General features: G+C 42.5%; 2 protein-coding genes across 8 annotated transcripts; both read left to right on the plus strand.

Moving 5' to 3' along the window:
• Window positions 1-2,357: 2,357 nt before the first annotated feature.
• star (steroidogenic acute regulatory protein) lies at window positions 2,358-7,339 on the plus strand. The gene is given in 7 exon segments (NM_001200590.1): window positions 2,358-2,481; window positions 3,637-3,744; window positions 4,243-4,370; window positions 4,626-4,784; window positions 5,587-5,771; window positions 5,894-5,987; window positions 6,968-7,339. Coding segments are annotated over 7 exon segments (858 nt in total). The 5' UTR covers window positions 2,358-2,417; the 3' UTR covers window positions 7,088-7,339.
• A 1,896-nt stretch (window positions 7,340-9,235) lies between these two features.
• elmod3 (ELMO/CED-12 domain containing 3) lies at window positions 9,236-16,800 on the plus strand. Of its 7 annotated transcripts, none has more exons than XM_053680045.1 (13): window positions 9,236-9,295; window positions 10,846-11,331; window positions 11,479-11,550; window positions 11,644-11,706; window positions 11,806-11,875; window positions 11,987-12,049; window positions 12,633-12,721; window positions 12,870-12,993; window positions 13,367-13,489; window positions 13,652-13,782; window positions 13,897-13,973; window positions 14,538-14,665; window positions 14,761-16,800. In XM_053680045.1, exons 2-13 carry the CDS (start codon window positions 11,275-11,277, stop codon window positions 15,000-15,002), a joined length of 1,239 nt encoding a protein of 412 aa, XP_053536020.1. In that variant the 5' UTR covers window positions 9,236-9,295; window positions 10,846-11,274; the 3' UTR covers window positions 15,003-16,800. The 7 variants fall into 7 exon arrangements, with proteins under 7 accessions (XP_053536020.1, XP_017323008.1, XP_047011323.1 ...); XM_017467519.3 differs by lacking the exon at window positions 9,236-9,295 and adding an exon at window positions 10,378-10,496; XM_047155367.2 differs by lacking the exon at window positions 9,236-9,295 and adding an exon at window positions 10,379-10,496 and having other exon boundaries at window positions 11,631-11,706.
• Window positions 16,801-26,596: the final 9,796 nt, after the last annotated feature.

Consider the following 26,596-nt stretch of genomic DNA (forward strand, 5'->3'; position numbering starts at 1 on the left):
TTGGGACTGGAGGGACGCTAGGTTAAGGGTTAAGGTTATTTCACCCATGAGGCTCGTTCATTTCTCTCTCCGATGGTCTTGAACGTGTCAGACGTGTGTGTGTGTGTGTGTGTGTGTGTGTGGAGATTCCAAGTCTCTAAGCTAATATTTTCCCAAAGAGTGTGATAGACACGGCGAGCAAGGCTGGAGCTCCGGTTGCGCAAGATTAAGTGATTTTACAGGCCAAGAACTAGTGTTCGAGAAAATTCTTATCAACATTGATACTAGAAACTCTCTAGTAAACACTGAAGACTATTTAATAGCTTGCTAGCTAACGCCCTGCTTGCTAATCAGCTAATTAATGGTTTGTACAACAGGGATGCTAAACACATATGACCTCTAGTTAAACATATTAGACAGCAGAGCTAACATTTTCTGTGCTCTAACTCTTTCATAAACAGTCTGATGTGATAGTAAGAGCACTAAATACACCACTTCATGCATTTGAGACAGATCCGTAATATAATAAATGGCTTAGGAGATGTTGTAGCAATGGCTTCTAGGTAAATAATACCAGTGTTTATATAGAGGTCAGATTACTTCATGTACACAAAGACGATCATTAGTCCACCGTGGACGTGTCTCAAAGCACACGGACTAGTCCCTATGTAGGCCACATAAACACCACTGTGTCGTGTCCCACACCACACGCTCTGTTCACTATACGGGCCACATAAACACCATCATCACTCCACTGTGGATGTGTCCCAAACCACACGCTCTGTTCACTATACAGGCCACATAAACACCAGAAACACTCCACTTTGGACGTGTCCCAAATCACACGCTCTGTTCACTATACTGTCCACTTCAACACCAGAAACAGTCCACTGTGGACGTGTCCCAAACTACACATAGAAATACTGATGGTGGTAACAGGACACTACTAAAGTCATTGTTTTTGCTCCACATTTACACACACTAGGCTTTTCATTTTTATTTTTTATGAACCTTTTTCCCTCTCAGAACGACCCTGAATAAAACACACATGATTCAGTTTTAAATATTTAAAATGATTTAGTATGTTTGTTTTAGAAAATCATTTTGACTATTTATATTAGTAGTAAAGCTGAAAGATGGATATATTAGCCAGGAAGCGTTACGTGTACACACTCATACAGAGACACCAGAGTACAACAAACACACTACAATGTCACATAATGGAGGTCGAGATGAATGCAATCGCAGTCAAGAGCTTTAATGAAGAGCATAATATCCAAAGGTCAAGGCAAAAGACATAAACAAAGACAGACAGTGGTCACATGATCAGGCAAATAATACAAAACAGGCAAGGCAGAGAATCAAGGTCAAAGGAGTAAACAAAGTGAGCATAATAACAACTGAGCGTAATACTTCGCAAAAGCCTGAATAATACTGAACAGTCTCTATTATTGTGTGGTGTGATGTTGATTGTGATCAGGAACAGGTCTGTGTGTGATTAGTCCTTATGAGAAGGTGACTGTGTGTTACAATGGGAGTTGTAGCCGTCGGCCATGTTTGTATTTCGCGGTGCATTCTGGGAAATGGAGTCGTTAGTTTGCCTTGACATAACACTAAACGTGATTTTAAAAAAAATCTAAATAAAAAATATATAAACAGATTTATGGGAGTGTGCAAATGTTTGTGCACCCTTCCGAGCAGAATTAGGAAGGTATTAACCGTATAGTGTTGGGCTTCAGATGTACAAAGTCGAACAGACAGTGTGTGTTGAGATATCACAAAACAAAAGGGATCAACTTTCAAACTATACATTTCATTTCAGACTTGTTTACGTTTTAGTTTTTGTAGATAAATTGGGTAAAATGGAGGTACGCTTTCCAACTGTACCACTACAAGGCTACATTTTAAGCTTCCTCTCAGGATCAAATAAAACTCTTTACAACACGAATATGAGTTTGCTGAAGAAATGTCATTTTGAGTATTGTTTGTATCATGACCCGCAGCTCTGTCACCGGAACAGTAAAACTGACACCGTGACGCAATCACGCACACATCAGAGCAAAAACTTGACCCTTTGTCCTCGTGATTCAGAACGTATGCGCTTGGGGAAATCGGCTCACTTCCTGCTCCTGTTCACTTTATTATGAATTCAAAATAAAGCCGTAGTTGCACATCCGTGTTCTCGCTCCGTGGGCCGTGTTCTGTTATCTGAGACAACGTGTTTACGGCGTGGAAAGACACGCTGAACGTGTTCAATGCTTATCCTTGACTCTCAAGGCCAGATCCGCTCCAGCGTGTTTATCTGTGAGCTGACACACCCGTGGCCTTGTCTCGTTCGGGGTATATAAAGAGCGTGAGGGATGCTGGGGTCCAGAGAGACAGAGATACGATTCAGTGACTCAGTGATTCAGTGATTCAGTCAGTCAGAAAGAGACACGATGCTACCTGCGACTTTTAAACTGTGTGCCGGCATTTCCTACAGACACACCAGGAACATGACCGGTAAGAACCACGATTTCATTTACGTTACTTTCAGGTGTGATATCTGTCTAATCCAATATCTGTCTAATCCGATATCATGGTTCTTGATATCTGATGATATCTGATTGCAAAGACTGCTAATTAATCAGTAATTAAGCATTAATTAATTAATTAATTAAACAAAATTACAGCAAATGCACAAAATAAAAATAATACATATACATATTATATAGTGGCAAGCAAAAGTTTGTGCACCTCTAGAACATTATGACTCGGCATTTAGCTTTGATCAAATAACGCATGTTAATGTATTATTCAAATTATATCAGTATAAATGATTAAGGCAAAACGTCCTTTCAAAATATATTTCTATCCATTTCGATGTATGTTTTAAATTACTGTCTTTAAATTGCATTTTTTCTTTGTAGATAAATTGTAAGTGCATTTCCCCCAGTTTTTTCCCCATTCAAATGTAATGTTTCCATTTGTGCACATCTGTGCAACTGTTTCTGAGATTAATATATGTGCTATATATAAAACAGCATGTATACAGGGCATGCTGTAAAATCCTGCATCAACAAATCGCAGCACCATTCACTCAGTTCGTTCTCAACATTCTGAATCTGAATCAATTGAATCAACTGATTCAATTTCAGAGTCTTAGGAATCAAGTGAGCACTTAATGTTGTTCAGTTCCACACATTCTAGTGACTGTGATCGTGAATCACAGTCACAGTTGACTCAGTAATTCCCAGCACTCTGAATCTGAAACAATTGGCTCTGATTCAGATTCAAAGTGTTGGGAATCACTTGAGCACTCAATGTTGTTCAATTCCACTCAATTATGAACCTTGCAGTCGACTCTGGTTAAGATTCAGAGTGCTGGGAGAGAAATGTGTTGAATCTGTTAAAGAGTCGACTCAGTCGAGTCTCAGCAGTGTGAATCCAAATCAGGGTCGACTCTCGAAACTGTATAGACTGTATAGACTTGAACAAGTGCAAAAATGAGTGACCAGAAACGAATGTGACGGTAATGATAGAAAGAATTATAATTAAACACACACACACACACACACACACACACACACACACACACACACACACACACACACATACACATACACACAGAGGTATAGTTGATGTCCATGTGATAAAATCTTTGCTGTGTGTTTGCAGGTTTGAGGAAAAACGCCATGATGGCCATCCACCACGAGCTGAGCAAACTGTCCGGCCCCGGACCAAGCATGTGGGTCAGAAACATCCGCCGCAAGAGCTCGCTGCTCTGTGAGATAACACACACACACACACACACACACACACACACAGAACGTTCATCAAAACCATCCTCAAATGCAACTTAGTGCATATTAGGTTGGTGCATATGTGTAAATAAACAACCTTAAATAAACCTCCAAGGGTTCTTCAAGGGGTCTCTAACAGTTCTTTGGGTTCTTTCTGATGTAGGGTTCTCCAGAGAAACTTAGAAATACAAACTAATAATCCATAAAGATTATTTATTCTAGATCTAGATTTAAACTTTTTTTTTTCTTAGAGCTGTATTATTATTGTGTGTCCTTCAGAACAGCGTGTGTGTGTGTGTGAGTGTGTGTGTGTGTGTGTGTGTGTGTATATGTCTAGGTAGGTGTGTGTGAGAGAGAGAGCTCTGATTAGCTGGACTCACTTATCTGTAAAATGATGGCTTATTCTTGGTCATTGTGCATCCTTGAAAACCGTGTGTGTGTGTGTGTGTGTGTGTGTGTGTGTGTGTGTGTGTGTTTGTAGGCAGCAGGATCGAGGAAGAGACTATGAGTGAATCGGAGCAGGTTTACGTGCGACAGGGTCAGGAGGCATTACAGAAGTCCATCAGCATCCTCAGCAACCCAGATGGCTGGCAAACTGAGATCGAGATGGTGTGTGTGTGTGTGTGTGTGTGTGTGTGTGTGTGTGTGTGAGAGAGAGAGAGAGAGAGAGAGAGAGAGAGAGAGAGAGCATACATGCTTTATGCAAATTTTCTGTTTGTGGTGTCTCCTGCGGTGCCTTATCATCTAACTCTCAACATCACTGGACCTAGGAAGTAAAAAAGCCAAAACATCTCAGACGAGCCGTGTTTGGGTTTGAGCTTCAGGTCTAATCACGAGGTCCGATTTGTTTTTCCTCTCACACAGTCGACGGGAGATAAAGTGCTCAGTAAAGTTCTTCCAGACGTCGGCAAGGTCTTCAGGCTGGAGGTGGTTCTGGACCAGCAGCCCGACGAGCTGTATGAGGAGCTGGTGGAGAACATGGAGCGCATGGGCGAGTGGAACCCCAACGTCAAACAAGTCAAGGTGAGAAGAAGAAGTCCATCTGTGCTCCGTGTCCAATCTTTGCTTCGCTGGAGCTACGAGGCTAATCTAGCTAACGAGTAATAGAAGCTAACAGCCTCCAGTTTAGCTTCTTACGAATGTCAGTGCATGCCTAAACCAACAAGCACTCATTTGTCCATCAACCGAATCAAATGAGTTGATTCCCAGCGCAATGCATCTGAATCAGAGTTGACTCTGAGCTTCCAAACAGAATCTTTATTTCTTAATTTATTTTCATTTAAAGCTACAAAGGTTAATAAAGCTAAAGTTATGACCTTGTTCTGTAATGAATTAAACGCTGATCCTGGACATGGTGTCAACTTTTCATAGAATAGCAGCTAGCTAAATAATTAAAGCTCTATTCGATCAGTTAAGTACTATGCTAGTTACATCCACGCGAAACAAACTACTATTAGATTGTTTAGCATTTGCTGGAAAATCATTTATACAAGATGTGAATTGGCTTTGCTAAGTTATTCTGTCATTAGTGAAGCATTTAGCATCGACAGGGAGCTTTGGAGTCCTAGCATAGCTGCTAGCTAACTTGTTTAAATTATATGCTAAGAGTTAGCACTAGCTGTCGTAACAAGTTGGAAAATTATTCAGTACATGATAATTAATATTAATGTTTAGCGTTTACAGGAAGTCAACATAGTGTTTCAGAGCATAGCGGCTAGCTAAATAGCTTAGCAAGTAGCAACCAGCGCTAATCTACATTTATACGACTCTATACTGTGTGTTAATGCTGTTGGAGATTTTAATTGGAGAGCTTGGTGTTTCTCAGATCCTACAGAAGGTCAATCAGGACACCCTGGTGACCCACGAGGTTTCGGGGGAGACCCCGGGGAACGTGGTGGGTCCGAGGGATTTCGTTAGCGTGCGCTGTACCAAACGCAGGGGCTCCACATGCTTCCTGGCCGGGATGTCGACCCAACATCCCAGCATGCCTGAGCAGAAGGGCTTCGTCCGGTGGGTTTAAAAACCAAACTTAAATTTCTAATACTTATAAAACACTTTATTTCCCTCCATAAAATGTATCCAGGAAGTGATGTAATATCAGCTAATTTATCAGTTTGTGTTGACTCCCTCAGAGCTGAGAACGGACCGACATGCATTGTGATGAGGCCCAGCGCAGATGATCCCAACAAGACAAAGTTCACCTGGTTACTCAGTTTAGACCTGAAGGTAAGTTAGCCAAATTATTTCATATTAATAAAAATGTCACAGCAGAGTTAGAGAGAGGGTTGCACAGTGCTAGAGAGTCTGTGGAGCTTCAGTTTTGACCAATCAGCAACTGTCCAAAGGGGAAGCCCCGCCCACATTAGTGCACCAGTACCTTAAGTACCAACTCTGAAGAAGAAAATAACAAAATAGTTCTTGAAAACAGTTCATTAAATGATCCAGGGCTCCTGTGTTCTCAAACACATTCTGTGGTTCATGAAAAGGTTCCTAGATTCCTTAAAAGGTTCCAGGATTGCTGTAAAAGTCCTAAGGTTTCTAAAAAAAAATTACAGGGTTCCTGAAAAGGTTCTTGCGTTTTTCCAAGTTCTTCAAGAGACTGGTGGATGCTGAGAAGGTTTATGGGATCTTAAAAGATTCCTACAAATGATTCAGATTTTTAATGAGAATTTTTGAAAATCCTTCTGGGTCCCTGAAAATGTTCTGGGGTTCCCAAAAGTGTTCCTGAAAAGTTTCCTTCCTTCTGTCCTTCCTTCCTCTAAAAGTACATGTATTCTTAAAAATATGTTTCCTAGGTCCCTGAAAAGGTTCCTGTGCTCCCAGAAATATCCCTGGGTTTTTTAGTGTGGAAAAAGTTCCTAACTGAGAAGATTTTGGTGTTAAAAGCTCACTTGGATTCCTGAAAGGGTTCCTGTGTTTCTGGAATCCTTCCCAGGTTCCTGAAAAGGTTCTTTCCTTCCTAAAAAAAGAGTACCTATGTTCTTAAAATTATCCTTGAAAAGGTTCCTTTTCCTAAAAGGCTCATGCGGTGGAAATATGTCTAACATGGCTGAATATAAACGTTTCTTGACATTTCCAGAAGTCTAGATGTTTTGGTTGAGTAGTTACACCACACTTCTGAGGTGCGATGGGAAGTTGAAGAGGACATGTTATAAATCAGGTTTTGGAACTGAGAGTTTAATGGTTTTTTCCCCTCTGTTTTTCAGGGCTGGATTCCCAAAGCAGTGATAAACCGAGTTCTCTCTCAGACCCAGGTGGATTTTGCTAACCATCTCCGAGACAGAATGGCTAACAACAGGGGCATGGAGGTGTCGATGGCCTGCTGACATCATACATAAACACGCACACACACACCCGGCCAACTCTAATTAGGGATAAAACTCCACCCACTCATAACATCACGGCTTCTGACATCACAAGTCTAGCGTAAGAGATGATGGAGCCGGAGCGTGTACAGTAACTACTCAATCTGCATATCTGAGTTAATAGTTCATGCATAATGCTCACATACAGCACCAGATGTTACAGTTAATCCAAACCCTGTTGTCCTCAGCTGCTAATAAACTGGAAGTCAGACATTCCGATATTTATTTATTTAATTTTTTTTGACTAAGTCTAAGACAACTTCATGTTTTGTAGAATAGCTGGGACCCAACGGTCTCAAATGTTAAGCTATGATGTTAATGTTGCCACCAAGTAAAGGAAGTTTATGGCCCCTAGTTCTTGAAAAACTTCCTGGGTTCCTGTAAAAAGGTTCCTGGGCTCCTAGGACCTCATTACTAGATTCTGTGGTTCCTGAAAAGGTTCCTTAGACTTCAAAAATGTCCCCAAGTTTCTAACAAGTAATGGAATTCAATGGTCTCTAGTTCTTGAAAAACTTCCTGTATAAATGTTCCTTGGTCCCTAGGACCTCATTACTAGATTCTGTGGTTCCTGAAAAGGTTCCTTAGACTTCAAAAAATGTCCCTGAGTTTCTAACAAGCAATGGAAGTCTATTGCCACTAGTTTAGCATCGTGCATCGGAACTGTATAATAAAAAATGTTTAACAAGCACTTAATTATTATCATTGTTATTAAAAACAACCACTATATGTCACATTAGTATCTTTAAAATGGATATAAATACGTACATCACAGACGTATAAACTGTATCCATTTTGAATTCAAATCACCACTTGGACTTGTTTAGTGGGCGTGACTTAAGAAATGAAGGCGGGGCTACCCATTAGAAGTGTTTTGCATGATAATTAATTTCACAATTCATGTTTTTAAAATGATTAAACCCTTTTATATTATTAAAAACTCTGATTCAGTTTCAGTGTGCTGGGAATCAATTGAGTTGACTCGTCTACCGAGCACTCAGAGTCAACTCAGTTGATTCGCAGTTGATTCTGTTAATGGATAAATGAGTTAGTGATGACGTAGAGCACTTACAGATCGCATCCTGCTAAATCGGAAGCGGTTCTACGAATACGAGTCGATCAGCTGCGTGTAGGGTTATGAAAGATCAGAAGTGTTCGGAGCCGTTTCATTTCCTTTTAGAGATGTTGTAATATTGTTTATTGAGCATATTTCCAAGAAGTTTGTTTCAGGAACCCTTCTGGTTCCAAGATGTTGTTGTTACGTATTTATTGCACCTGTATGTGACTCTGTAACTGCTTGTCTGTTAAATAAAATAAATAAACAATAAACCCGCCTCTGTTAGCTCTGTTCGAAATGGATGTCTTTTACAGCGACGAGGACTTCGGAGAGAACAATCCCGGGAAAACCAGAACGAGCGGCAAGCCTGTCTACGTCGCTCTTATTTTCTTTTTATCTAGCTAGCATGCTAACGTCATCTTGTTAGCTACCATTAGCTTGGCTTGTGCTTTACTGCGATCCCGGAGTGCTGTGTTTGTGAATCGTCTTACTTATCACCTAAGCACAAAGCCCGTCGTTGAGAACCAGCTAGCTAATGCTAGCTACTTAGCTAAAACACAAGGTATTCTCTGTTTAGGTGCCTGCGTGTAAAGACGTTTCATAAATCTTGGGACGAATCTTTGGCTGTACTACTTTCAGACATGATGACGTTTGACCAATCCAAGCTGCCCTATGACGTCTTCGACTCGCATCATATTACAGTTTCCCACAAAATCCCACAAATTGTAGTTTGAATCAAATATATAAAGGTTTAAGTGTTTACGGAAAAGATATTGAGTGATTGATGTATATATATAAGTATATATTTCTTGTCATGTCATTAGCATTGTAGCATGTCTGAAGGTTGCCTCAGGAACCTTTAACACCATTACATTTCATTAAACTGCCATTACAGACAGTGAGGAACACATTAAAACACATCAAGAACCTTTATATGATGTTTCTTTGCAGTGATTGAATGAGCTCAACCGCTAACTTCGCCGCCTACAAGTTTACCAATACCGGAAGTGCTTGACGCGAAAAAACTACAATTCCCATGAGGTATTGCGCAATCGCGTTTACGTCGGAAAAGGGGGAAGGGAAGCTGAGATTGGAGCAGAGAGAGAGACAAGAAGGTAAGGATAATACGGTTTATTTCTTTTTTCTGGTGTTGTGCAAAGTTAAAGAGGAATGTTTCTGCGTGTGCAATTACATGCTAATGTGAATTCGTGAGGGAAAAAAGAGTTCTATCTCAGCGCGAAGGCAGAAAGTTAGCCTGTTAGCCAGCTAGCCAAATCTACATTTTGGTTGCCAGCCAGTTATTTAATGCGTATTAACGTTACACAGTCCTGGAGGTTATAAAGCTCATAAAAACATCCGTTAGTTCGTTTTAAAGCTGTGCAAAACGCGTGGGATTAAAACTGCAAAGCATTTCCATGGCAACGTGCATTATGGGAAAAAAACAGTGTTATTTGTATTTACAGTAAAAACTAAAAGCGTGTGTTCAAGATAAAGTCTCAGGCTGTTTATTTACACCTAAACCTGTTTATTATTATCTTAAAGCACTGCACATTCATATATATATATATATATATATATATATATATATATATATATATATATATATATATATATATATATAAAATGTTATAATGTAATGTATACACTGTATACGGTGTACTGCATGCACGCGCAGATGTTGTGTTGTTGTGTATCCAGGTGACGTGTTTTTATAGATTTTTTTTTTTGGTGTTTAATGAGTTAATGAGAAGTTTAATCCATTCGATGACGTCACCTTCAAACAATTGCTCATAAGGAAATAAAACTCTCTGCAGTGCATCTGACTGTAAAAGTGAAATGTGTGATACAGTGGTAAGGAGTGTGAGGGTGTTTAATCTCTGTGTGTGTGTGTGTGTGTGTGTGTGTGTGTGTGTGTATTGTTTGGAGAGAGATGACGTCATCCCTCTAGAGCACAGCACTAGGGTTATAATGAGGCGTAATCATGATGTAATGGTTTAAGGCTTATTTTAGACAGCGTGTAGGCTATGAGATGATCCTGGTGATATTGGTATCGTGGATGAGACGTATGTTGATTTGAATCTTTTTTAAAATATTTATATATATATAGTAAACCGGAGCGGTTTGGTCTATATTTGAACTCGATTGGTTTGATGATTTGATGTTTGTCACTTGTTTAATGCTGTATTTTATTTTATTTATCCTGCAGTGGTACTGGGAGGCGGGAGCTGATCGATTGATTGGTTGTAGTGGTTTTTGGGGCGGAGATTGTGACTGTGATCTCGATTCGCTGCGGGTGGAGAATGCAGTCTTGCTTTGGTGAGGGCGAGGACTGTGGTTTTGTTTGGTTACAGAGTGGGATCTTCGGTATGACTGGTTATGCTGGATTTGGGGTGGGGATTGTGGTGTTGATTTGTTGGGGGCAGCCAACTACTGTGGTCTAATTGGTTACAGTGGCATTGGGGGCAGGGAATGTGTTCTGATGGTTGTGTTGGATTTGGGGATGGTATCTGTGGTCCTGTGGTTCTAACTGATTGGGAACTGTGTTCTGATTGATTGTGTTGTATTTGGGGGTGGGACCTGTGGACCTGTGGTTTTGACTGAATGGGAACTGTGTTCTGATTGGTTACGGTGGTATTGGCACTAAAGTGGCACATTGTTCCCTCAGTTTGTTTTTAGACCCTGGTGTTCCGGCGACTGACCCTCTGAAGACCGCGTTCCTTCTGAGATATCATGGTCAGTCCGCACCCTGATGGCACGTCGAAAATCCGTCTCGCTCATCACCAGCCGTCCGGGCCTGCATGACTCCGTACCTCGGCTCATCCAAGGCAAGGTCTAGCGAGGAACGCTGACCTGGGATCAGAGAACTGCACCACTGTGTGACTGACCTGTGTCTCTGAGATCGGCTTTGGGACCTGCGGTGGCCCTCTACTGCGTACTCACATCACGGCAGCGTCCGAGCGGCGAGCGGCAGTATGAGCGAGGACTCGGGATGCGGGATGATGAGAGGACAGTAGCTCAGGACTCGCGCCATGGAAGGAGACGTCGCCGTCGCGGTCCACACAGAGGTCCGTATGGTAGATCGGTTATAAGATAGATGGTGATGTTTTACACAGCTAGCCTGACATATGGTTCTGTGGATAGAACTTCCCAGGTACCGCATCATTCTTTTCTTTGACTGGTGATTGGTGGAAATCCGTACACTTTAGTCACATCATAAACCGGGCTCGTGTGTAGCCCCTCCCCTAGGTGTGTTTTTCAGTGTAGTGAGAAGGGGTGTGTTTTTAAATATGCGTTTCAGAGCTCGAATGGTTTTGCACAGGAATGGAAGCAGACCGAGGATCTGACCAATGGACACTCCACACACACACCGGTAACACCTCTCTCTCTCACACACTGGACAGAAATGATTTGTGCGTGTGTGTGTGGTTTCATTTCCGAGCTTTACTGTAGTGATCTTCCACAGATGTGTAACGGCATCCAGGAGAACGGCGGCATCAACGGCAGCTCGTATCTCAAATCAGTCCCGGTGAGTGAGCGAGAGAGAAGGTCATCTCGGATCAAACTGCGTGTGTGTGTTTGTGTGTGTTTGTTTTCTGTGCTCAGTGTGTGTGATGTGTGTTTTCAGATTTCAGCGCTGAAGCAGAATGGCCTTCTACAGTCACTGGCCACAGGTGGAGATCAAACGGAAGCGGACGGTAAAATAAATATGTTTATACTATATAAAACCATGTAAGTGTAAAATTTTATATGTTTAGTGTGTGTGTGTGTGTGTGTGTGTGTGTGTGTGTGTGTGTGTGTGTGTGTAGAGGTGGACTCGGAGCTGGAGCGTGCGCAGCAGGAATGGGACGCCCTCGAGACCATCCAACCAGGTGAGACCGGTTGCCGCACCTCGTCTCCACGGTAACCCCACCTGGATGCGGGCCATGCTACGTCACCGTGGAAACGAGACAGCATTACGTCATCACGCTGAGCTGAGCCCCGTGCTTTAGTTCTCCTCTGTTGTGGAATAAATCTGATTTCACGTTTTAAAATTAAACACGAAATTGTCGCTCGGCTACTTCCTGGTTGTTGTTGCCGTAGAAACAGGAGAGGACGTGTGTTTGTATATTTACGGTATACTTGTCATTTGGCGAATATTTACTAGTTAGAGGAAGTTTATGAAGCTTATTAAAGTTATTTTTTTTCCTTTATAATAAGCATGTCATTTTAAAGATGCTAAATTAGCCCCGCCTCCTTTCTGGAACAGCGCGTCACCTGTCCAGAAATCTCCGCCCCTTCTTTCCCCTTTAACGGGCACAAGGAATTAAGGTTGTAATACAAATAGATCGAACCCTTCTGGAATAACATTAATGACAAGATGGTGGGTCTGAGCTATGTTTCCGTGGTGACGCACACCAAACGCTGTGTCTGATCAGCAAGTTGAGTTAAAGGGTGATGTCATTTCCTGTGCAGTTCCTGTGGAAGATCTCGCTCCGTCGCCTCTGATTTCTTTCAACGAAGCACTGCAACACTTTCAGACTGCAGACCTCGGCGACCTGCTGGTGAGAAAGTGTGTGTGTGTGTGTGTGTGTGTGTGTGTGTGTGTGTGTGTGTGTGTGTGTGTGTGTGTTTTATTTATTAATTTATTTATATGCATGTATGTATGTATGTATGTAATGTATGCATGATCTCTTTTTGCATTATTTCCAGAGGAACATACAGCCGACGGTTCGCAGGACGGGATTGGCCGTGGTCACACACTTCCTTTTTGGACCGCCACGCCTACACAGGGAGCTGATGGAGGAGAGAGACCTGGTGTTCGCCATCGCGCAGTGTGAGTTTACAGTGAAGCTCAAAACGGCTTCCGCCGTCTGACGATGATTATTTTCCCGTAACGGCACGCCCCGAAGTGTTTTACTCCTCTGATACCACAGCACTTCTATATTTATTAAACAACGAGGCTTTTTATCTGTTTATAGTTCTGTTGAAACGTCGAAAACGCAGCTACAGCTTCACAAAGTGCTGACGCTGGAGACTCCTTCCATAAACGTTACAGAAACACTTCCTCCTTAAATTAGAACTTCAGCACGTCAATATTACACACGCTTTTTTATTTCTTTTTAGACTTGCGTTAGGCGAGAGCAAAGGACAATAAGTGTGTGTGTGTGTGTGTGTGTGTGTGTGTGTGTGTGTGTGTGTGTGTGTAGGCTCTCTGGATAACACACAGCCGGTGCACATGCGCGTGCTGCAGACAATCTACCGCAAACTGACTTGTACGAAAGCGGACTGCCCTCGGTACGGGCCGCACTGGGAGAACATCGGCTTCCAGGGTATGAAGGAGATGAGGAGGCGGAGCAAACTGTATCAAGGGGGCGGGGCAAAGAGTGACTGGTTGATTAGTCAAATATTTATATAAAAGAACTTAGATTGTCATTCTTTTGACGTGTGTGTGTGTGTGTGTGTGTGTGTGTGTGTGTGTGTGTGTGACACAGGTACAGATCCTGCTACTGATCTGAGAGGAACTGGGTTTCTGGCTCTGATGCACACACTTTATCTGGTCATGGACCCGGAGACGCTACCGCTCGCTAGGGACCTCTACAAACTCTCTCAGCATCCAGTACAGGTAACGTGCACACACACACACACACACACACACACACACACACACACGTCACTATATCGTTCCTTTAACACCCAGAGCTCCGTAATGTTCTAATGTAACGCTCCTCTTTTCCAGAATTTTCCGTTCAGCGTGATGTCCATCAATCTGACCCGCATCGTCCTGCACGCGCTCAGGGAGGAGGTTCTGACCAAGTGAGTACACACACACACACACACACACACACACACACACACACACACACACACACACACACACACACAAAAGCCTAAATTGTATTTATTTGTAGCGTTGATGTTCATTTTATTTGTTTTTATTTGGTTAGTATTTGTATCACTAACAATTTTATCGGCTTTATTTATTTTTAACTTAGATTAAACATCTTTAATCCATTTTATTTAAAATCAATTATAGGTTATTTGTTTATTTATTTATTTATTATTTATTTTAGAAGATGTAGCCGTTAGCTTACATTTCTATTTGATTATTTTCATTTTAAAACTGCTTTTATGGGCTTTAAGGTTTTTAAATATTTGAGACGGGTTTTGTTGGCTTTATATTTATATTTATTTTATATAATAATTTCTACATTTATATATTTGTAAACGTTTTGTATATTTATTTATTTCTTGACTTTATTCGCATCAGTCTTCAGTTTCTCAGTGCGTACTTGTGCGTCTTTATTTCTGACGGTGTTCATGGTGGTGTGTTGTTCCTGGTTGCCGTGGTAACAACCGTTGCTTGGTAACGTCACTCAGGGAGTGTAACCGTCGGCAGCAGGTGGTGGGGGTGCTGAACGAGTTTTACGTGGCGACGTTTCTGCACCTGTATGAGGTGTGGAGGAGTCAGAGGAAGACCATCTCCGACTCGGGATATGTCCTCAAAGGTCAGAGGTCACCAAAACCATTCACGTAACACTTTATCACCGTTTTATAACCTTTTTATATTAAAATGTAAACTGTGTGTGTGTGTGTTCTACAGACGTGGAGGTCTACGCTAAGAAGAACCCGAAGCAGCTCCTCAAACACCTGCACTGTTACCTGCAGGAGAGGCGCTCCGGGATTGGCCACCGCACGTCACCTGACCCACTCTCACACAGCAACCGTTCCCTTGGCGACGGGGCGTCTCTCACGCACAGCCACGGAGGGAAGGAGGGGAAGATGAACTTCACCGGAGTGTGTGAACTTCCACCTGAGATGGAAGGAGAGGCCAGACTCATCTGAGAGACAGACAGACAGACAGACAGACAGACAGACACAGAGAGAGAGAGAGAGAGAGAGAGAGAGAGAGAGACAGACAGACAGACAGACAGACAGACAGACAGAGGGAGAGAAAGTCAAGGATGCTAAACTGCTTCAGTAGACTCAGGAGAGAAGACGAGAGACAGACAGATAGGGTAAGATAGATGGAGAGAGTACGACACCTAAGAAGAGAGACAGAAAGAGAGATGAATGGAGTAAGAGAGAAACGCAGACAGACTGCGTAAGAGAGAGAGAGAGAGACAGTAAAAGAAGCAGATGGAGTAAGACGCAGAAAGAGAGGGAGGAAGTCCGAAATGGTGGCGAAGAAAGAAACAGAGAGATGGACAGAGAGAGAGAGAGAAAGAGGGAGACAGACAGACAGACTGTAAGAGAGACAAGAAAGAAGGAGAGCAAGACAGACAGACAGAGAGAGAGAGAGAGAGAGATGGACAGATTAAGAAAGACACACTGAGAAAGACAGACAGACTCTGGAATGTATGATTCATTTGATCTGAGTCTCTTCATGTTATATCATACAGACAGACAGACAGACAGACAGACAGGAGGGAGAGAGACAGTTACTGCACTTGATCTTATCCAAAAGCACCATGATATGAAACAAAACTCAGACGGAAAGTAAACGAGTTTAGTTCTTCACCAGACTGTAGAGAATGTACGATTTGCACAATCCTTATCTTTATCGCTTATTTTTTCCCTTCTCTCTCTCTCTCTCTCTCTCTCTCTCACACACACACACACACACACACACACACACACCCTGCTGTGGCTGTGTGATTTGAGACACAGCCCACGCTTGAGCTCGTGAATGGTCTTGACGTGCGGCGACTGAAAGAACCGTGACGTAACCGGCAACAGCGTAATGTTTTATATCAGGACGCGGAACACGCAGCACAGGCCACGCCCACAAACGACAACACGCTAGAACGCCTGCTCGTGTCCACGCATGTCCTAGATCTACAAAAACAACAACAAAAAAACCCCAATCCCGTAGAGGAGCGGAGATCAGACAGGAAGTGCTGACGTCTGATGTCGATGTTAGTTTGTTTTGCGAACACTCGGGCTGCAGAATTCCGATCCACGCTAAAACGCCGTTTGTTCCGTAGTCGAGATTTCGGGCCGGTTCCTGTAACTCCGCGCTCGCGTGTTGTTAGCATGGCAGGCAGCACTAGCGATGTAGCATCTGACGCGTTACTTTTCCTCAGTGTTCAGTTTAAACACCACGTTTAACTCATCTCGGCTCTCCGTCCGCTCCAGTCTCCTTCCGATACGTCGCCTATGTGACGCGTTGCGATATTTACGGCGCGATACGTCGATATCGTGACGTCTACAGCACTCGCCTGCGGTGCGTCTCATTCAGAACACTGTTTCACACGTTCACTCGTCTTTTCTTTTCTTTACTCAGGGTTTCCCATGCATCGCGATCACGTCGAGTACTGCAGCGTAGCGTATAACTGAATATCAGCACACTGTCTAACTAACGCGCTTTACACAACACGTGTGTGTGTGTGTGTGTGTGTGTGTGTGTGTGTGTGTGTGTTTTATAAGAGACCGATGATTTCTGTTGTGTTGTAAATGTAAATGATTTGAGATTATTGTATATTATGATGCGACACTTTATTAGAAGCCGGCGTTCATTAGGACTTCATGACGAACTCGTAAGCAGCGAGTAATGTTCGGAATAAAGCGCGGAAACCGTCCTGAGCAGCGCACGACGACATCGGGATCGCTTTAATTCTAAATGCTGTATCAATAATGAACACTATGTCAATTCTTAATCTTTATTGTTTATTTAAATTACACAAGGCCGTGTAGGATCAAAAAACATGTATATATCGTATTATATATGTGATAGATATCATATAATGTGCTGCTGTTGTACCGTAAAGCTTTTGTTTTTCTCCTGTTCTTTCTGTTTTCCCCTTTTTATTTATTTATTTTGTTTGCTTGGGTAAATTTGAAGGTTTTCCCTCAGAACCCCAAATCAAACCAAGACCTCAGAGTGCCATCACATTTCATCATTATTATTATTATTATTATTATTATTATTATTATTCAAACAAAACCACGTTTCTTTATCTTTTCTTTTAGTTTTCTTTATCGAAGCCTCGTGTTCGGCGTGTTCCTGCGCTACAAGGCCGTACGTAAAATCTTTAACGACGTATTTGATGTTTTATGTCCGTGCGTTTCGTTACGCTTTACTTCAGCGTCGATGTTTCCGTAGTAACACCGGTTACGATTCAAATCCGAATACTTCAACTAAATAAATACTTAAACCTCTTGTAACGATCGAGACGAGAGTAGACGGAGCGGCTCCGTAAGACGCTCATGAGCGCGGTATGACCTCTAAACAGCGCGGTATGACCTCTAAACAGCGCGGTATGACCTCTAAACAGCGCGGTATGACCTCTAAACAGCGCGGTATGACCTCTAAACAGCGCAGTATGACCTCTAAACAGCGCTGTGTATGCGGTTATGATCAGGATCCTGTCAGTTATTCGGCGTTCACCGTACGCACGCGATCCGACGTCGTAGCGTAGCTTCGTGTACGCGCCTGTAAGCAGCAGCTCGGTGTGACTCCTGGTTCAGTTCAGTGTTATTCAGCGCTTGTGTACGCGTCATGAAGTCGTTCTGGACAGTAATAATTCCAGGCTGTGAATAAAGTGTTGGTGTATAATCTGTAGAGCTGAATACGAATACAGGTGGGTTTTTCTTTTCTTTCTAAATGTAAATCGGAACATTATTTAATGTTTAAGACACAATGAAAGAAGTCAATCAGCGTTTTATCACAGTTTATGAATTTTATTTTAAATACATGACATTCCTTTCCACTCGGTGTGTGTGTGTGTGTGTGTGTGTGGGGGGTTTTATTCTTGCGATTTCAGTTGGTGGATTTTTTTGTAGCTTGACGTTTAAGTTTGTCCAAAATCAGGACGTCTGTGTAGTCCGGCTTTTTATTTCCTCTGGACGGCTCCGTACTGACAGTATTGTGAATATCGTGACGTATCGTGTAACTGATGATCAACACAGCTCCAGGATCGAAATTCTAACACATTACTGTTTTTATCTCAGCTTCTAAAAGCATCCATTTCTCTCTCTCACACACACACGCGCGCAGTGTAAATCCACCAGTCGGAATCGTTTGCACTTGGTCTGAAAGACGGTTTATTTTAATGTGTGATTGTAGAAGCTCTATTTTATAAAGCGAGTCTGTATGCGATGTACGGTGACGTGTTGCACAGAGTAATAAACACACGCAGAACTGAAGACAAAAAGAACGTTCAAGTCTCTGTCTTTCTTTCTTTCTTTCTTTCTTTCTTTCTTTTGTTCCTAAAATTATACAGTAGTTTTAGTAAAACGCTCCGAATTACACAGAAATTCTAATGGTTTCCACTACGTATACCATTACAAACCATTAGCTAAGCATTAAAACCATTACTATTATTGTTCTTTAATGGTATCCGCTAGATGTAAAATGGCACCAATAGAAGGCAAGAGATTACCAGTAGAGACCCACAGGGACCATTACAGTTTCCATTAAAAACAAAACAATTCCCATTATCGCCATTAAAACGATTACAAATTCTCTGAAGGTTTCTATATGTTTTTTTTTTTTCATTTACAGCTTTACCTCTCACACTGGAGACTCCTTCCATAAAACTTTTTAAAAAATAAACATCTCCTTACAGAAAACTTCACCGTGTCAACAACAATGCATGTTTAAAAAAAAAAAAAAAATCAGTTTCCATTAAAACCATTACAAATTCTGTGAGGATTTATTTTCCTCCATTTTTTTTCTCTATATAGCTTTAACAGTCATATATTTACTTTTAATTTCTGACCTATTTGTTTGTACTATATATATTTATTTGGTAAAAGTAAATCTAGATGAAACACGTGCACGATAAAAGTCACCAGTTTTATTAGTTACCTAACGCATATTAATACATGCGTACTAATGAATCTAATAAACTGCTAACTCAGTATTTTGGCCACAAATCCATCTATGGTGACGTCATTAATGTTTATGTTCAGTGCTTTTGCTTTTCTTGTCTCTCCACTGGGGAAAAAAACAAAAAACTAATTTTCATTCCCTCCTGTTCTCTTCATCCCCTCTGGCGTGTAATAGATGCTCTTCACCACTAGGGGGCGATCTGTAACTAATCTGCTCCTCCTAGTTAGTGTTAGTGTACTAGTAATTCCAATCCCGGCTCTCTTAAGTGAATCAGATCATTTGACTCAGATGAACTGACTCAGATTCGACTCTTTCGGCTCCCTTACGGCTCAGTCTGTTGGTTTATCCCCTTAAAACATGATTATATTATTTTCCTCTTTGCCTATCTGTAGTGTTCTTCAGACACTTAAGGGATGAGATATTTCCAGATGGAGGAAGATTTGCACGGTATAAACCACAGAGATGGGCGTGTCTCTTCATGCTGTATGCATGCGCATCACATCAGGAATTCCTATCTGTAATACAGTGCTTATGACATGTTTATAAACACAGTTGAGCCCTGACTGGAGTCAGTTTTCGTGTGTGTATGTGTATTGTAGTGGAGATGAAATGTCCCCATAAGGATAGGAATATCTGATCATTTTGACCTTGTTGGGAAAATTGGAGAAAGGAAAAGTTGCTTTTATATAAAAACTGCACAAAAAAAGAGAAAAAACTCAAAGAGAATAGAGCATGGCATTAATTAGCTACATTAATAATTATGTTAGGTTAAGGAATGTGTGTGTGTGTGTGTGTGTGTGAGAGAGAGAGAGCGAGAGAATTTCTACAAGCACACACTTTAGTTCTATGGCTCCTTTGGCTCAGACATACTTACAAATGCAAACCTGCTGCTGACACACACACACACACACACACACACACACACACACACACACACACACACACACACAAGCTAATGCACCTCCTGATCAATCATCCTCACCGTCTTCTTCTTAAACCGTGCAGATATTAATAATAACACTGTACTGTAGATTTCTGAGGCATTATTCAACTCTATGAAATGTGTGGTAAGCTGAATTACCAACAAACACACGGTTCTAATCAATTACAAATGCACGCTGTTCCATTACACACCAGCGCTTAAAAGAGTGAAGGCATCACATGTTCTTCCCTCTTTTTCCTTTTCTACGTTTCGGAATCTCTGAATCAATCCGGATTGAACTGGAATGTGTTGCGGGAGTCGCATCTGGCCTGCAGGATCCCGTGGAAGACGAAAGAAAGAAAGATTGTGTGTACAGTGTGTGTAAAAAGTGTGTACACGGTGTGTACAGTTTGTGTACAGAGTGTGTACAGTGTGTGTAAAAAGTGTGTACACGGTGTGTACAGTGTGTGTACAGTTTGTGTACAGAGTGTGTACAGTGTGTACAGTGTGTGTACAGTTTGTGTACAGTGTGTGTACAGTGTGTGTACAGAGTGTGTATAGTGTGTGTACAGTGTGTGTACAGAGTGTGTACAGTTTGTGTACAGAGTGTGTACAGAGTGTGTACAGTGTGTGTACAGTGTGTGTACAGAGTGTGTACAGAGTGTGTACAGAGTGTGTACAGTGTGTGTACAGAGTGTGTACAGTGTGTGTACAGTGTGTGTACAGTGTGTGTAAAAAGTGTGTACACGGTGTGTACAGTGTGTGTACAGTTTGTGTACACAGTGTGTACAGTGTGTACAGTGTGTGTACAGTGTGTGTACAGTTTGTGTACAGTGTGTGTACAGTTTGTGTACAGAGTGTGTACAGTGTGTACAGTGTGTGTACAGTGTGTGTACAGTGTGTGTACAGTGTGTGTACAGAGTGTGTACAGTTTGTGTACAGAGTGTGTACAGAGTGTGTACAGTGTGTGTACAGTGTGTGTACAGAGTGTGTACAGTGTGTGTACAGAGTGTGTACAGAGTGTGTACAGTGTGTGTACAGTGTGTGTACAGAGTGTGTACAGTGTGTGTACAGTGTGTGTACAGAGTGTGTACAGAGTGTGTACAGTGTGTGTACAGAGTGTGTACAGAGTGTGTACAGTGTGTGTACAGTGTGTGTACAGAGTGTGTACAGTTTGTGTACAGAGTGTGTACAGAGTGTGTACAGTGTGTGTACAGTGTGTGTACAGAGTGTGTACAGTGTGTGTACAGTGTGTGTACAGTGTGTGTACAGTGTGTGTACAGAGTGTGTACAGAGTGTGTACAGTGTGTGTACAGAGTGTGTACAGAGTGTGTACAGCAGCCAGCGGTTGTACTAGACTAGAGTAAGCGTCGAGATCTCTCTTTTCTGGGAAATGATTAGAGTAAAACAAAAGAAGAACCGCTCCGGAAGTGGCAGCTCACCCGCCAAAGACATGTTTGGAGTCTAAAGTCTGCTTCTTTACTTTCACGCACGTTGTTCGCTAACAAGTACGAGAGGTTTGTATCCTCTGGTTTAGCCTGGTACAGAATACTAATCAAATGTGAACTGCGTTACTGTCCAGATTTCTTCTAATGAACATCCCCGGCTTCACGTTTTAGGCCACGCCCCTTGCCTGAGTCTGATGTTTTTTGTCCACGGTCCCAGTCCCATGCTTTCATGTTTTGATCGTTCTGAAACCTCCGTGTGAAGGCGGGAGAGAGTGTTAATGTAACGTTATAATGCACGGTGAGCTAGTTAAGCTATTTTATTAGACTTTAGTTAGTGTCTTTATTTTCTCGTGACAAAGACGTGATGTGTGTAGTGCGGCAGGCGGTGGGATTCGGAGCGACTAGCACGAACCGAATCATTTCATTTACAAAATCGTTCCAACGCCGCAATATTCTTGCGATTTTTCGAAATCACCGCAGATTTTCCGCACGTTTGCGCCGAGACGCGTCACGTGACGTCATCGCGACGCGCGTTCAGCCGAAGCCCTCTTCGATTCACGTGCGTCAATCTCTCTCCACGTAGCTAGCCCTTCAGCTACAATATTTACATGAATGCACGTGGGTGGAGAAAACACCACAGACGACCTGATCTGGAATGGTTCGTGTTTACAAAACATACACATGAAACACCTGGCTGGATCCGCGTCCAGACGCCGGTCCGTCTGATAGGGGGGTAAAGACTTTGCTCTCGGGTCCAACTGTGGAAGAACAGAGCTTTAAGCGCTAATACTTAACCAACGTCTTCTTTTACTTACTAGTTGCTTTTCTGCCAGCGTTATAGAGGCACAAACACGAGGCTTGAACTGAGTTCTCTGATCCAGTGTGTGTGTGTGTGTGTGTGTGTGTGTGTGTGTGTGTGTGTGTGTGTAATGTGGTATTTTATATGCGTAATTAACTGAATGAGAATTTATAGCAAGCTGAGTCTCGTTAATCGCAGCAGCACGATGTTTCAGCACATCCCACTGCGTCTCTCGTTTTCAGCACGTCTCGCTGTCCCGGTGTGAAGAAGACCTCTTCGTCTTTAAACGGTCTGCCACGGGCCTCTTTCACTCAAACAGCTGTTCTTTGTTTTTTGGTGTGACTGCTATGGCTGGTGCTGTGTCCAAAGAGGCTCAGTTCAGGTTTGTTGACGTCTCGCTCTCCAGAGCCTAGTTTAGAAGGTCTTCATCATAAAGATGTCTGTCCTTGATGAGATCTCCGAACGTCTGGCCATGAAAGATCGGCACGGTTCTCCTTAAGCACTTCCCCAGACGTGGGATTCCCAAACTCCTGCTACGGCCAAACGTTATTTGGTTTGATTTACGAAATCTCAGGTGCTACTGTAAAAGTCTGGACCGGAGACAGGACCTGCGGCGTCTCCACTGTTGGATAATGCTGGAGGTGGCATGGGGAAGGGAAGATGCTGCGCAGGAGAGCGGTTTAGTTTAGTAACTGACTGCTTTAGTGTTTACTTTAGTGAATTAGGTGGTTCTGGACTTAATTTTGATCTTGAAAACAACACCAAATGTATCGCAGAGGCAGAAACCTCCTTGTTGCAGGGAAGAGGTTGCCGAGGGCCAACGATGTTGCTTGGACTGGCATTGTAAACGTAATCGGGCCTAGCACAGAACCCTGGGATCTCCCAGGAACGTCCAGCCAAGGACTTATGACAAATAATCGGGCCTAGTGCAGAACCCTGGGATCTGCTAGAGAAAATGCTAGCACTGTATCTTATATCCATGCTAATAAAGCTAATTTGTCCTAAACTATTAACTGAATTTCTAAGTTACATCACGCGTACATGAGCTCACAGACGCACACGATTGGCTAGTGTCCCTGTGATTGACAGGGGAGAGAGAATATGCCCCTCCCACTCAGAGAGCACGGCCAGTTTAGCTCTCCTGGCTCTGACACCGGCAGCCATTTTGAAACCCCTCCCATATCCTAAAACACTAACATGTTGAGTCTTATTAAAAGCCGTGGATTTGCCCAACCACTCGGGAAGCGATCAGCACGATCAGACCGTGCTACGAGCTAACGCGAGGTTGCTATCAGTAGCACGTTAGCATGCTAATAAGCATGGAATGGAATAGGTCTGATCGAGTTTTGAAACTGCTCCTCAGAAGACCTGCCGGATTCCTCCATCTGTGTACGATCGGCTGGGGAAACCCGGAGCCTCAGACGGACCGTCTTCTCCGTCTTCTCCTCTTTCAGAGCGTCTGAGTTAGCAGCACTGCTAAACCCATCACACTCGTCCTCCCTCTCTCCACTCGTCCCTTCTGTAGGAAACTGTATCTGATCCCACCATCCACCCCTGCGGTTCAGAAGAAGCTCCGAGCTTCGGTGTGGCGGCCGTGAGTCAGAGAGACGTCACAGTTTCCAGCGTTACACAGGAAGTGGAGACGTGGGATGGAGTTCAGCGGCAGCACCGAGATGTATCAAAGTTATACAGAATGACCAATATTTCTTTTCTATTTCTCTTTCTGATCTTTCTCTCTTTTTCTATCAGTATTTATTTTCTATTACATCCGTCTGTATTCTTCATCTCTCTCTCCCTCTCTCTCTCTCTCTCTCTCTCTCTCTGTCTCTCTCTCTCTGTCTCTCTCTCTCTCTTCCTGCATTTTATTACATTTTTTCTGCATCTATTTCTCTTCTCTTTCCATCTTATTGTTTCCTACTTGCTCCTTTCTTCTTTCTCTCTCTCTCTCCTTTTCTTTCTTTCTTTCTTTCTTTCTCTCCTTCGTTCTCCCCTTTTTCTACATACATATTTCCGTCTCTTTCCCATCATTTCATTGTCCTTCTCTCTTGTTTTCTTTCTCATTGTCTTATTTTCTCTATCTATCTATCTATCTATCTATCTATCTATCTATCTATCTATCTATCTGTCTATCTATCTATCTATCTGTCTATCTATCTATCTATCTATCTATCTGTCTATCTATCTATCTGTCTGTCTATCTATCTATTTGTCTATCTGTCTGTCTCTCTGTCTGTCTGTCTGTCTGTCTGTCTATCTATCTGTCTATCTATCGATCTATCTATCTGTTTATCTATCTATCTGTCTATCTATCTGTCTGTCTCTCTGTCTGTCTGTCTATCTATCTATCTATCAAACTGTCTATCTATCTATCGATCTATCTATCTGTCTGTTTGTCTATCTATCTATCTATCTATCTATCTATCTGTCTGTCTGTCTGTCTGTCTGTCTCTTTCCCTCTTTATTTCCTTTTCTTTTGCATTCTTTCCTTCTCTTCCAAGTTTCTCTCTGTCTTATTTGCTCCTTTCTTCTGCCTCTCTCTCTCTCTCTCACTTTGTTTCTCTCTCTCTCTCTCTCTCTCTCTCTCTCTCTCTCTCTGTGTGTGTGTGTGTGTGTGTGTGTGTGTGATCAGTTCTACATTAATGACGAGTGTATATTGTGTATAAACCTACAGGTCCTCCTCCATCTGAGCCTGTGGAGCCTTCCGGTGAATATCCCACTCCCCTCCTCCCTCCTTTCCTCAATTCTTTCTCCTTCTTTCCATCCTTCCATCATTATCTCTCCCCCTCCCCCCTCCTCTCAGCAGGTCGTGTCATGGCTAGCGTGTCTGCAGCATTGTATTATTCATGCTACAAGAACTTTCTTTACTCACACACACACACACACACACACACACACACACACACACACACACGATGGTACACAGGTCTGTTTTTAACGAGCAGGTTTTACACACAGCTCACACTCTCGTGGTGTTCACACTCAGGGCTACAGAGTTCACGGCTCGGTTAGCGGTCGATGCTAAGTGCGACTAATGACTACACGCTAGTGATTAGATTTCTAATCAGTGTCCACGGCTCACAGTTGCCTAGCAACAGTGCTGTCTAGAAATTTAGATTCTTGACAAATGAATATTTCAGCACTTTATTTAGCGTTTAATTTTTGTTTTAATGAGCACACGCTACCGCGACTAGCTAAGTTTAACCTGCTCGCTGAGCGGAGCTACAGATGTTGAAAGAACATTGTTGTTGTTAATTAGTCAGAAAGACGATTCGCAGATAAACAGATAAACAGATAAACAGGCTAACGGTTTCGCTCTCTCTGGACAATGTAAAGACAGTGCGAGTAGAAATGAGGAATCTGGAATGTCAACATTTACCTCAGAAGTGCTGGTAAAATACTAATAAATGACTTCATAACTAGATTTACACTGTTAGCATCGAATGCTAATGTCCAAGAGTTCGGCCATTTTGAGAAACGTCACAATCAAAACTTTGCTCTCTCTCTCTCTATTTCTTTCTGTGTGTGTCTCTCTCTCTTTCTCTCTCTCTCTCTTTCTCACTCTCTCTCTCTTTCTCACTCTCTCTCTCTCTCTTTCTCACTCTCTCTGTCTTTCTCTCTCTTTCTGTGTGTGTTTCTCTTTCTTTCTCTGTGTCTCTCTCTGTTTCTCACTCTCTCTCTTTCTCTGTGTCTCTCTTTCTTTCTGTGTGTCTCTCTTTCTCTGTGTCTCTCTTTCTCTGTGTCTCTCTTTCTTTCTCTGTGTCTCTCTCTCTTTCTCTGTGTCTCTCTCTTTCTCACTCTCTCTCTTTCTGTGTCTCTCTCTCTCTTTCTGTGTGTCTCTCTCTTTCTCACAATCTCTTTCTGTCTGTCTGTCTCTCTCTCTGTCTCTCTCCCTTTCACACACACTGTCTCTCTCTCTATTTCTCTCTGTGTGTGTCTCTCTCGCTCTCTCTCTCTCTGTGTCTCTATCTTTTCCTCCATCTCTCTCTCTCTCTCTGTCTCTCTCTCTCTCTCTCTCTCTCTCTCTCTCTCTCTCTGCATGCTTTTATTCTCCCTCTCTTTCTTCCTCTTTTTTCATCTCTCTCTCACTCTCATTTTTCTCTCTCTTTTTCTTACCGTCTGTCTCATCTCTCCATCTTTATCTTACTGTCTCTTCCATTTTTCCTCTCATGGCCCAGTGTTCTCTCTCTCTCTCTCTCTCTCTCTCTCTCTCTCTCTCTCTCTCTCTCTCTCTCTCTCTCTCTGCATGCTTATTTTATTCTCCCATTCTCTTTCTCTTTTTTTCATCTTTTTTCTCGTTTTCTTCCCCTCTCTCTTCATCTTTGTTTGTCTTTCTCTCTCCCACTTTTCCTGTCATGATCTCTCCCTCGCTCTCTGACATCACACCAGACTCTCCTCCCTCTGCCTCTCTCTCTCTCCCCTCCTTCTCTCTGTCCC

This window comes from Ictalurus punctatus, chromosome 5, assembly GCF_001660625.3.
Source record: "Ictalurus punctatus breed USDA103 chromosome 5, Coco_2.0, whole genome shotgun sequence".
Lineage (NCBI taxonomy): Eukaryota > Metazoa > Chordata > Actinopteri > Siluriformes > Ictaluridae > Ictalurus > Ictalurus punctatus.